At 35.0% G+C, this 13,243-nt stretch overlaps 1 protein-coding gene across 12 annotated transcripts in view; it reads right to left on the bottom strand.

Moving 5' to 3' along the window:
• Nucleotides 1-13,243, bottom strand: part of LOC123560792 (unconventional myosin-Ia-like) — an 87,854-nt gene that overhangs the window by 35,512 nt on the left and 39,099 nt on the right. For 9 of the 12 annotated variants that reach the window (XM_053552882.1, XM_053552883.1, XM_053552884.1 and 6 more), the window contains exons 11-17: nucleotides 7,330-7,436; nucleotides 6,778-6,925; nucleotides 5,992-6,110; nucleotides 5,041-5,193; nucleotides 3,562-3,666; nucleotides 2,748-2,810; nucleotides 990-1,013 (exon numbers count right to left, since the gene is read on the bottom strand). In XM_053552882.1, the coding sequence (XP_053408857.1) occupies nucleotides 990-1,013; nucleotides 2,748-2,810; nucleotides 3,562-3,666; nucleotides 5,041-5,193; nucleotides 5,992-6,110; nucleotides 6,778-6,925; nucleotides 7,330-7,436 (719 nt within the window). The remainder of the gene's footprint in view (nucleotides 1-989; nucleotides 1,014-2,747; nucleotides 2,811-3,561; nucleotides 3,667-5,040; nucleotides 5,194-5,991; nucleotides 6,111-6,777; nucleotides 6,926-7,329; nucleotides 7,437-13,243) is intronic. The other 3 variants (XM_053552887.1, XM_053552889.1, XM_053552893.1) reach the window with 1 other exon arrangement.

The following is a 13,243-nucleotide window of genomic DNA, read 5'->3' as shown; positions in this document are numbered from 1 at the left end:
ACAAGCAATGTCCTTAAAGGTTATGAAACTGAGATTGCAGACCAGTTTCAAAATCTCAGCTTCTGATTAGTCGATTTTGAGCTGAACCTAAAAACTGACCAATGGCAATGCTGTATTCTGAGACTGGTCTCCGTACTCAAGTTTAATGTTCTTGAAACTTGTCTAAAACTGAGCTTTTAAGACTAGACAAACCACTATTTCTAAAAATAAACAATTAACTTGCATGCTAGACAGCAACGATATTTATCTATCATGTAATATTCTAGCCAGACATTCATAAGGATAGGTGACTTTATACTGGCTTTGTAAATTTAACGCATGACTGTCATATTGATCTCAAATAACAAAGCCAACACAAAATCACATAAATAATATTATGATATGAAGCTAATCAATAAAATATTAAAAATCAATCAAAACAAACATGTCTATACCTTTAACAAAGATTATGCCATCTTACAGGAATAATACTATTTTTTCTATTTTGTCCTGTTTAACATGTTTAGTATTTCAGCAGTGGATTTCTTACTAACTTATTAACCTGTTCTCTATAAGTAACTGGAAGACCCCGCCTGTCCTTCCATGCATTACTTCATCATGGGCTGGCACCTGGGTAGAACCACTGATCTTCTGTAAGCCAGCAGGATGGCCATCTCACATGAAGAATTCAATGCTCCAAGTGAGGCTCAAACCCATATTAGTGAGGGCAATAGATTTGAAGTCAGCGACCTTAACCACTTGACCATGGAGGCCCCTGCTGAATTTATTGTAATGGTATTATTAGTTTGAATTCCTATGTATATTCAGCTGTATATATAACTGTATGTTACATGCATGCCTTAAACAATTAGGGTACAAGTAGTCTCCCCTCCCCATGCTGCAATTTAAACTACCAATAATACACCATCCCAGATTCATCAGGTATCAAGTTATTATGTTATGCGAGTGTATAATAATTCTGGCAATTTGGTTACACTCCACTGACTTACTTTCTGTGCCACTGATGTGTCACTCTGAAATATGCAGTACAATTTACAATGATCCTGATATATATCTAATTTCACATCTATGTAATTGTGAAAGGAACATTTTACACTACACTTTACTGCCTCTATCTACACACATCATTTTTCTATCCTGATGTAAAATAGACACTGAAACAGTATAGATACTAGACATTGAAACAGTGTACAGGCACTAGGCACTGGAACAGTGTGCAGGCACTAGACACTGAAACAGTGTGCAGGCACTAGACACTGAAACAGTGTACAGGCACTAGACACTGAAACAGTGTACAGGCACTAGACACTGGAACAGTGTACAGGCACTAGACACTGAAACAGTGTACAGACACTAGACACTGGAACAGTGTACAGGCACTAGACACTGAAACAGTGTACAGACACTAGACACTGAAACAGTGTACACTAGACACTGAAACAGTGTACAGACACTAGACACTGAAACAGTGTACAGACACTAGACACTGGAACAGTATACAGACACTAGACACTGAAACAGTGTACAGACACTAGACATTGAAATAGTATAGATACAGACACTAGACACTGAAAACAGTGTACAGGCACTAGACACTGAAACAGTGTACAGACACTAGGCACTGAAACAGTGTACAGGCACTAGACAATGAAACAGTATACAGACACTAGACACTGAAACAGTATATACATTGAAACAGTACCAGCACTAGTCACTGAAACAGTAAATACACTAGACATAGAAATAGTATACACATTGAAACAGTTTCAACACTATAGACATTGGAACAATATATAGACACTAGCCACTGAAACGTTATATACAGTGAAACAGTATCAACACTATAGACATTGAAACAGTATATAGACAACAGACACTGAAAAGATATATACATTGAAACAGTATAAACACAACAGACATTGAAACAGAATATAGACACTAAACATCAAAATAGTATATACACTGAAACAGTATCAACACTAGACATTGAAACAATATATACACTGAAGTAGTATAGACACTAGTCACTGAAACAGTGTATAGACACTAGACATTGAAACAGTATAAACACTAGATATTGAAACAGTATATAGACACTAGTCATTGAAACAGTATATAGACACTAGACACTGAAATAGTATAAACACTGAAAAAGTTAGACACTAGTCATTGAAACAGTATATAGACACTAGACATTGAAACACTATATACACTGAAATAGTACAGTCATTAGTCATTGAAAGTTTGAAAGTATACAGACACTAGACATTGATATAGTATATAGACACCAGTCATTGAAACAGTATATAGACACTAGACACTGAAACAGAACAGACATTATGATTTGATTTTGAAAAAAGCCCCATGCAGAAATCAAAAAAATATTCTGTTTTATATGAAATTTATCCTGCTTAACTACCACTGAAAAGACAATGTAAAATAGACTAGTACAAATATATAATAGTAAGGTTAAAAGAAATTTCAAGTTCTAAAGATTTATCTCACTTATAAAAGAAAATATCAGATACTTAAGAGATGAAAGAGTGCCTGTTTAGAATACCTCTAAAAAGCAAATGCCTTTCTACAAAGCCAGATCTTTTTTCCATTTTGAACAGTTTCTTATCAAATCTGTTTCTCTGGAGTGCCAGCCCCTCTACTACAAATGTATTTCTGCCTTGCAAGCTGTGTTGCCCTAGAGGTTTTCACTATACAGGTAAACATTTAACAAACATAGAAAATATAACTACCTTTTCAATGAGATCACAGATCACTGCATTGTTGAAATAATCAACATGGATCCACTCTATACCCTGAAACATATATGAGAGAAATTTATAAAAATAAATATATTTGTGTGTGCATGCGTCATGTGTGTGTTAATGTTTAGCGGCTTTTTCAACAATTTTTCAGTCATATAAATGATGGTGTCTATGTCTATGATGGTGAGCGCAATGCCCAACTTCTTACAGAGCTACCTCAATGGAATATTATGCCATAGACAAGAGACACGATACCCCACTCAGTCACATAATACTAACACCGGGCTGACCAGTCCCAGTACTATCATCCTATTAATGCTGAGCTCCAAGCCAGGAAGCTTCTAGTACCATTTTTCACGTCTTTGAAATAACACGGTCAGGGAGCAAACTCCAGCACTACTAGCAGGTGCTCTACCACTAGGCTACGTAGGTGGTTGCTGATACAGTAGATATATATCTGTCTAATTATTACTCAAATAATATTACCAGCTGTCATTAACTTTTCAGGATTAATTTTAAATATCAAGAAGAGTTTTGATTCATTATATGTACATTCAGAAGGTAACTTGCATTGTGAAGAGATAAAACTCACTTCCTTTGAGATATAATGGAACTCTATCAGGTTTCTCTCCAATAAAAACTGAATCTGCTAGCAGATATTTTAGTTTTAACCTATTTATTTTAAATCTATTATCATTGTATAGGTTTCATCAACTTATGTTAACTACACTTGATGACTGCAAATAAGAGGCTATACCAGCTAAATATTGCATAACTGTACGAAAGAAGAAACAAAGTGTACCTCTCTAATATATTCTTCCTGTTCCTCCTTCAGTGTAAGTTCAATGAAGATCTGCTGCAGTTTCTCATTACAGTAGTTAATGATAAACTGTTCATACCTGTTGGTCTGAAAACATTCATACAATGTATACCATCATTTAAACAAGAACAACAAGAACAACAACTTATTCAAACATGGAACAAAAGTTAAAATGTTACTTCAAAATTTAATATTTGATGCAAGGAATTTTTGCTGAGTTTTAAATCACAACAATACAATTCAGATCATCCTAAGCAATTTTAATGATTCCAGAATGCCGCTGGTGCCCCTTGCAGCATGTTTTCAGGTATAAGCTGGCTCCTGGAACAAAAAAGTGACCTATTGCAAGCCAGCTGACAGTTTTTGAGCAGGGCTTAAAGCTATAAAGGTGAAAGGTAGGTGATTCAGTCAGCAACCTTCCCTACGTGGTAACAACGATCAAAATTGTTGTACGTGTCCAGTAGAAACTTCCTTATGATTTGCTTCATTGAATACCAAGAAAATCATATCTTAATCATTCGTAAAAGCTGTACAATTACAAAATAAGAACAGACAAGCTGTAAATTTCTTCAATCTGAACTTGATTAAGAATAAACAACTTCTATATGAACAGTTTACAAATTCATGTTGCCAAGTTGTTTATATTTTTGTTAAGCTTTAACTGAATTATTCAGAATGTGACATAAGCTTCAAGCTTGGTAGGATCAATACCCACTCTATGTACTGCAACTTTTAGTCTAATGTACCTTTTAACTGAATTTGACATAAACATTTTATTGCAGAAAGATATCTATAGAAGAAAATCTGGGAAATATTTTATTTAAGAAATAATATATTTCATTCAGTGATTTGTCACTGAATAAAATCACTGTTTGGAGTTCAGATGCGAAGGAATTATAACACGAGGGTGAAGCCCGAGCTATATAATAATACGCATCTGAACGACAAACAATCGCTTTATTCAAGAGCAAATCACTAAATGAGATATATCATTTCAATTCTAACACATTACCAAGGATTCTGAAGTACATCCTTAACTGGCATTCATTAAATATTTGCCTGTTTTCCGATGGTTTCTTTTCCAGCGTGCCACTGTGACGTAATAATTGTGACGTCAGAAAAATGAATTGTAGTTTAATAACACACAGTTTTCAGCCTTCTTTGTTTAATAGGAAAATAAATCGGGTCATGTTAGAAATCAATATTAAACATACAATCTGTATAACAAAACTACTTTTCGCATTGTAAAATGGACTAATGTCACAGGAAGAGAAATATCTGCAACCATACATTTAAGATTTGAACCAAAAGGCCTTTGGAGTACCTTTCTGATACCCTACCTACTGCACTAACATTTTCTCCCCAATTTTATAACGACTGCTCTTAAAAAGTTTCTCCCTGGTTTTATAATGGCTGCATGTACAATTTTCCCCCTATTTTATAACGAAGTTCTATACTAACCTGAAAGACTTCAAATCCATAAATATCAAGTACTCCCATGACCTTTCTTGTTTGTTCTGTTTTCACTTTGATGCTGTCATTAATTCTCTGCACTAACCACGAAAATAGTCGACTGTATATTGCCTTACATAACGCATCTCGAGCGTACACTGCCTGTAATATACACGTTATATCATCACTAATCAGTCTATATCGTGCTTCTCAAGGTTGAATATTGACTTGTCTGTGTCTAACATCTAACAACAAGGTTATCATTACACGTTAAATCATCATTAATCAGTTTAAATCGTGCTTCTTACATCTGAATTGGCTCGTACGTGTCCAACATCTAACAACATTACACCGAGGATAAAATAACAGAATTATATAAGTGATATATGATTTTCTAGATATTTTTCATGTTGCTAATCTATAATTAGTATCATATGAGCCGCGCCATGAGAAAACCGACATAGTGCATTTGCGACCAGCATGGATCCAGACCAGCCTGCGCAGTCTGGTCAGGATCCATGCTGTTCGTTTTCAAAACCTATTGCAATTAGAGAAACAGTTAGCAAACATCATGGATCCTGACCAGACTGCCCCAGATGCGCAGGCTGGTCTGGATACATGCTGGTCGCAAATGCACTATGTTGGTTTTCTAATGGCGCGGCTCATATACTCACTGCTGAGAATAGACAGAAAACTCTGCCTGAATATGTTACTTGGAGAGACGTTTATAGACTTCTGATGTCATTATTGTAAGACAGGCTTGTACAGATGTTCAGACAGTCTACTTTGTCACTATTCTCTGCAGTATATTAATGCTTCTTGCAATATACCGTCTAAACATTTAACTGGACCTAGACATCCGTTCTCTAATTTTGTTTCAAGTAAAATGCAGGAAAGTACTATCTCCAACTAGAGATTATTTCATAAAGTCTTTAAAACGTATTTCCTGAAGTAACTTACTCCAGCCACACTGAAGTCTGTCTTCACTTTATCTCTTTTGACTTCTACAGTTCTCTGTGTTAAAGCATTAGTGAGATTTTGTTCTAAACATCCTAGAAGTTGAGCTACTTCGGCAATCTCTGGAAATACAAGTAGAAATTCAGTCTGTTATAAGAAGAAATAGATATACTGAATAAGCACAAAAGTCCTAACAAGAGTTATACTTGTTGCAAGATACCTGCTGCAAAAACAATCTCAGCGAGACCTTAGTTGTACATGTAGCAGTATTTCATTAACCTTTAGCCTGCTGACGGCATGTGTTTCTGTCTTTGTGACCAGTGCAGACCAAGATCAGCCTGCATGGTTCGCTATTTAGTCAGTAAATTTTCAGTGAGCACCCCTTTGAATAATGAATGGTACTGCCCAAATTGAATGATAGACCAGTCCATTTTAGAAATTTAGCAGGCTAAAGGTTAATTTGCATTTTACTCCCATTTTCAAGCAACTGTTGTTTGACTTGTTTGTGAGGTTTGAAGCAGTTTTTTCAACATTCATTTAACAATTTAACAGCTTTGTGACATAATGCTATTCCAGCACTGATTTTTTTGTTCTCCACATGGATCCGAGGTGGAGGACTGAACAACTTCTGACCTATTCTGTAAAACTGAGCACAGCCTCAAATGGGGATCAAACTTATATAATTGTATGAGCTCTATATTTCTACTCTTGTGCTTTAAAATATTAAGTAATCTGGATCTTTCAGGTGGATCAACAGTGCTGGACATTATAAAGCAGTTAATACTATACCTCCAGTGTTGGAGATATCACATCCATCTGTACCATCTGCATTACTACGGTGTGAAAACTCAACATTTCCCAGTTTTAATACACTAGCCACCAGCTGGAATACCTCCGTGATCTCTGTACGGTAAAACCCTATCACCTCCATACCAGTCTATATACAACACAACAGTATGGTATTACAGTATTACTTATTTCTGAACAGTACAGTTACAGTACTAGAATTACTTTTATTCTACTGTGTAACAAGTCTATATTGCCCAGCAATAAATGTCCCCTTCCCAAAGGGGCATTTGTCAAATTTGATGCTATAGAAACCACATTTTAATATTGAAACCAAATTTACGGACCTGCATATTTTCCACAAGAACCACTATCTATAAACAAGGTTTAATGAAAAAATCTATACTGTTAAAATTTATTCAAGATCTTCTGTGAATTCTGATTTGTTTAAAATTTATGTCACTACACTAGTATAATTTCATTTATAGCATTTTGTTAGAAATTTAAACAGAGAGATGGAGAAATTAAAGGTTGTCAGACAACCAAAGCCATTACCTTGACCATATTGAAATCTTTGGCATCATCTATAGCGTCCACCTTTATACAGCCACTCCTATTCAAGAAACCATAGTTCTCTGGTTTGGGCGACAACTTCAAAGTCTCTACCAAAGTAAAACATACAAAATCAGAACCAAAAGATATGACTTAAGAATTCTTCACACTATCATCTACTAGAAAAACCATAAACTCTAAAGAAATCGTCAAGAGGTATAATGAAACAATTAAACAATCAGGATAAACTTGTAACTGTTGTACTTTTTCTTTATCTAAATCCTGACTTATTTTATCATATTTAACAGCAGTAATTTCATGCAATGGCACCAAAAGCTCTCATAAGACACTGTATGGCTGAACTTATATACAACTAGTAAGTTAATATCAACTTGCTCGAATCAAAGCAAGACATAGGCTAAACAGTTTGTAGTCAAATCATAATGGAAAACAAGAGATCACAGAGTGATCTTGGCGCCCACCAATGTGCCATTTTTGAGTGTTCCAAATTTCAAGACTTATTGACTAGCTCAAGGTCAAATTTCATTTCCGTACACAACACAAATCTATGCATGTGGTCCAAATTTGAAGCCTGTACCTTCAAAATGTGAAAGTAGGTCACTAGGTCAATGTCAAGGTCAAAGTTTGTTTCGGTATACAAAACTATGCATGTGGTCCTAAATTTGAAGCCTGTAGCTACAGAAATGTGAAAGTAGGTCACTAGGTCAATCTTAAGGTCAAAGTTCCTTTCGGTACATAAAACTATGCAAGTGGTCCAAATTTGAAGGTTGAGTTTGAGAAATGTAAAAGTAGGTCACTAGGTCAAAATCCAGGTCAAATTTTACTTCGGAATACAAAACTACGCATGTGGTCAAAATTTGAAGCCTGTACCTTCAAAAATGTGAAAGTAGGTCACTAGGTCAATGTAAAGGTCAAAGTTTGTTTCAGTACACAAAACTATGCATGTGGTCCAAATTTGAAGGCTGTAGCTTGAGAAATGTAAAAGTAGGTCACTCGGTCAAAATCAAGGTCAAATTTTATTTCGGAATACAGAACTATGCATGTGGTCCAAATTTGAAGCCTGTACCTTAAAAATGTGAAAGTAGGTCACTAGGTCAATGTAAAGGTCAAAGGTCATTTCAGTACACAAAACTATGCAAGTGGTCAAAATTTGAAGGCTGTAGCTTGAGAAATGTAAAAGTAGGTCACTAGGTCAAAATCAAGGACAAATTTTATTTCAGAATACAAAACTATGCAAGTGGTCCAAATTTGAAGCCTGTACCTTCAAAAATGTGAAAGTAGGTCACTAGGTCAATGTCAAGGTCAAAGTTTTTTTTGGTACACAAAACTATGCATGTAGTCCAAATCTGAAGGCTGTAGCTTGAGAAATGTGAAAGTAGGTCACTAGGTCAAAATCAATGTCAAATTTCATTTTGAAACACGGAACTATGCATATGGTCCAAATTTGATGCCTGTACCTTCAAAAATGTGAAAGTAGGTCACTAGGTCAAAATAAAGGTCAAAGTTTTTTCCAGTGCATAAAATTATGCATGTGGTCCAAATTTGAAGGCTGTAGCTACAGAAATGTGAAAGTAGGTCACTAGGTCAAAATCAAGGTCAACTCATGTCAAGGTTCATCTTGCCACTCAAAAATATACATGTGGTCCAAGTTTGAATGTTGTAGTTACTGACAAGAACATTTTAAAAGCTTCTCCCTATATAAGTCTATATGAACCATGTGACCCCCGGGGCGGGGCCATATTTAACCCTAGGAGGATAATTTGAACAAACTTGGTAGAGAACCACTAGATGATGCTACATTACAAGTATCAAAGCCCTAGGCTTTGTGGTTTGGACAAGAAGATTTTCAAAGTTTTTCCCTATATAAGTCTATGTAAACCATATGACCCCCAGGGCGGGGCCATATTTGACCCTAGGGGTATAATTTGAACAATCTTAGTTGAAGACCACCAGATGATGTCACATACAAAATATCAAAGCCCTAGGCCCTGTGGTTTTGGACAAGAGGTTATTCAAAGTTTTTCCCTATATAAGTCTGTATCAACCATGTGACCCCCAGGGCGGGGGCATATTTGACCCCAGAGAAATAATTTGAATCACCTTGGTAGAGGACCACTAGATGATGCTTCATACCAAATATCAAAGCCCTAGGCTCTGTGGTTTTGGACAAAAAGGTTTTCAAAGTTTTTCCCTATATAAATCTATATAAATTATAAAAATAAACAAAGGGCCATAACTCACTCATAAATTGTTGAACCAGTCTGATTTTCAGGGGGACACAACTAGGGTACCAATACATCATTCTGACAAAGTTTGGTCAAAATCCCCCCAGTAGTTTCTGAGGAGATGCGATAACGAGAAATTGTTAACGGACGGACGGACGGACGGAATGACGGACGGACGGACCATGGACGCAGAGTGATTTTAATAGCCCACCATCTGATGATGGTGGGCTAACAAACATCTCAGAGTGGGGGGTCAGAATAATGAAATCTCTATAGGGTGTAACCTCTACTTAACCGTGCAGTGTGTGGAGTTTATCTAAGAGCTATTGATTAGTACTGTTTGGAAACTATGTCTTAAACCTACAACAATGCTGATGATTTCAAAACTGGCACACATTCAATGTTTTGTAAAATACTGACATTTTTAATTTGAATTTACATCAAGTCCATTTCTTAACAATCTTATTACTGTGAAATCATTTAATTTTAAAACGAATAAAGATCAATGGAAAATTGAAAGATTTATTTTGTTTGTTGAAATTTGACACAACCAGAAATCTATGACTTACAGTATTCATTCCACTGTTACTGGAAATTAATAAGATGCAAATATACAACTTTCAGTTAAGAACAGTTCAGTCGTTAAATAAGTACCATCTTCACCAGTTTATTCACATGATAGTATTTTAGAAAATGAAAAATGTATAATTAATGATTTTTAGAGGCTGATAAATATATGTTACATTAGTAATGTTTGGTATGACATATTCACAAAAAGATGAAGACAAGAATATAAATTATATTAAAACAGTATAATGATATGAAAGGAAATTTTAACAGTATTTAATATGAAGGTATTATCAGGGATATAAGCTAGCTATTTTTATTTAGGGGTCCAGACTGTCAAAAATAAATGTTTAACATTAGGTATATGGGCATTTTCTTTAACAATTTAGGGGCCCCGCCCAAAATCTAGGGGCCGTGGGCTACTGGGCCCCTGCTAATTTATATCCCTGATTATAATAATGCTGTAAATAGCATATAATACGGCAGAAAAGTTATTACAAAAATGTGTATGAGTATCAGTAACTAATCTAATTTTAGTTATTACAATAACCTACTGACTAAATGTAATAATGTTATTTCAGTTTGAACAATTCTGGTAAAAGAGGATACTTCTCACTGGTGAAATTGTTTGTCATTACTCGACCGCATTAATATACTTACAGTTAAACTTTGCTTGCTTTAACTCGACAGGACCATCAAAATTTGTTCAAGTTAGTTTATACATAATTTATTTTTAGGTCAATTGTGAAGGAAGTTCTACAACTTATATTAATCACTCTTGACACCTCATTCCTGATGGAATCCATTGCCAAGAGGGTATGAGAGAATAGAGGTCAGTTTCTCTTTTAATGCTGAGCGTCAAGCAAGGGAGCTACTGGTACCATTTTTCACGTCTTTGGTATGACGTGGTCGGGGATCGAACCCACGATGCCCTACCACTAGGCTATCGAGGCAATTGAGTTAACAGCAGTTCGAGCCTTCAAACAATATACATTACATAGGGCTTTTGCTGGTACCTGAAAATGGGTTGGAATAAAGGGTGGTGTTCAAATTATCCAAGTTCGAGCAAACAAAGTTCGACTGTATAATGAAACAAGGTTCTTGCTGCATTTACGGAATGATAAAGTATTCCTTATGTGTATATTCCATATATTTGAAAAGATACATGTATATGTGAGAGTGATGGACCACTGTATAAAGGTTTTCTGGGTAAGGGCTGGACTACAAACATAGATCTCTAGCTGTGCAGAACATATCGTGTTTGTGCATGTATGTACACAGACACCATGGGGGAGAATGTTGCATGCTGTATATAGATAGGGGACATTGTTAAATAATATCATATAACATTCTATGTCTATTTTTCAATTCCAATTAGCCATTCACATTTGCACCATGTGATGCTACAATAAATATCTGTATTGGATACAATATATTCCATACTGGATATGTATCACATGGAATATAGACGCAATCTTGTCCCATTTTCACGAAGAAAAGTAAGCATAGAATAAACAGATAATCTAACTTTGTTCTGTACAATACAAGATACATCTAGACTCATACCCATCCAAAAAACATATTGAATGCTCCTATCAGCTTGTCCAATACGAGTTTTTCTCAAATTGATAGTTGTCCCAACATTGCCTTACTGTACAGAACAGTGTTAAATAACCATAAAGTAGTGAAACCCTGGCGGGTGGCCATAACAACTGCATTTTATACAAAATGAAGCAAATATATAACTGTTTTATCAAAACATCCAAAAAAAGTATAGACTGCACTATATAATGACTTTTCTATACCAAGTTTTCCCTTTCAATCAGTAATTCACAATGATTCAAATATATGATGTGCTATGAATTCCATATTGGGGGCAGAGAAAAAACCATCACGGTTCAACTTTCGGCAAAAAATCATACATTTATTAAATGATAAAAGTCGTTGATAGATAAATTTTAAGGTATCTGTATAAGATTCAATATCAGTAACTGCTTTCCCATCCAAATATATAACTGTTGTATACAGAATATTGTATATATGGCCACCCTTACAGTGTAAAGTGATAAAGATGGGTTGATATATATAAGTGATATATTCACATGCATGAATACCAATGATATCCAACTAACTGTTCCTAGCATTTAAAAAAAAACATCAATCAGATTTGTAAGCTTTTAAAGCGTATATACAATCTATAAACACATAACACACAGCTCAAACTACACAACTTGCTGACTCAACTTCAAGTCAATGACAAAAAATTACAAACATAGACAGATTTCAAGCATGTAACATTCTGAACTGGTGTTTAAGAGAAAGGAACACCAAATCACAAACCCGATGTCAAAAACAATGCAGCATTATTAATAAAAGATATGCAAGTTTGAAATATGGACGCTGATCATGGGGGCAGCCGTTTTGAAGCTGATTATATCAGTGTGATGATTTTTTTCAAATGTATATTTTTAATAAAAGTTAAAGTCTTATACTGTCTTAAGTTTATCACCACTAATGACACAAAATTTCCTTTAAGACACAACAGTGATCAACATGTTGGTCAAATGTTTAATCTGTCTCTGTTCCATGTTACCATGGAAACAAAATGCTGCCTTAAACAATTTCAATCTAATGTCCAAAACAATTTTTCCTTTACTTCATATCGCTAGCAAATTCTGAAAATTCTTTGACAACACTGAATTGCTTAACAAAAATGCCTAGCAGAATGCAAAGGAGCAATATTACATTTCCCTTAATTTAAGCACTAAGTTACAACCAATTTCAAAAGTTCCTTACAATCAAGTTAATTTATTACTTGATTTAGATACAACAATACATCAATCATATTTCTAAGAAATGTAAAGCATAGACACTAACAGCTCAGTCCCACCTGTCAACAGTTAAAACTATTACCCTTGGTCCAGGACCAAGTGCAAATGATTTTCACTATTGACTGGCAAGCCATTCAGTGAGTGTTATGTGACATAAGAAATAAATTGTCATGACAATAATGTCTGAAAGTTTAACTTTAGCCGAACAAAAAATTTAGGGTTGGAGTATAGGTCAGTCGTATTTCACAAACTAGCAACCTGCAATCTGTATTA

This window comes from Mercenaria mercenaria, chromosome 10 (assembly GCF_021730395.1).
Source record: "Mercenaria mercenaria strain notata chromosome 10, MADL_Memer_1, whole genome shotgun sequence".
Lineage (NCBI taxonomy): Eukaryota > Metazoa > Mollusca > Bivalvia > Venerida > Veneridae > Mercenaria > Mercenaria mercenaria.
The sequence above is the reverse complement of the archived record's forward strand: the minus strand, read 5'-3'. Positions and strand labels throughout refer to the sequence as shown.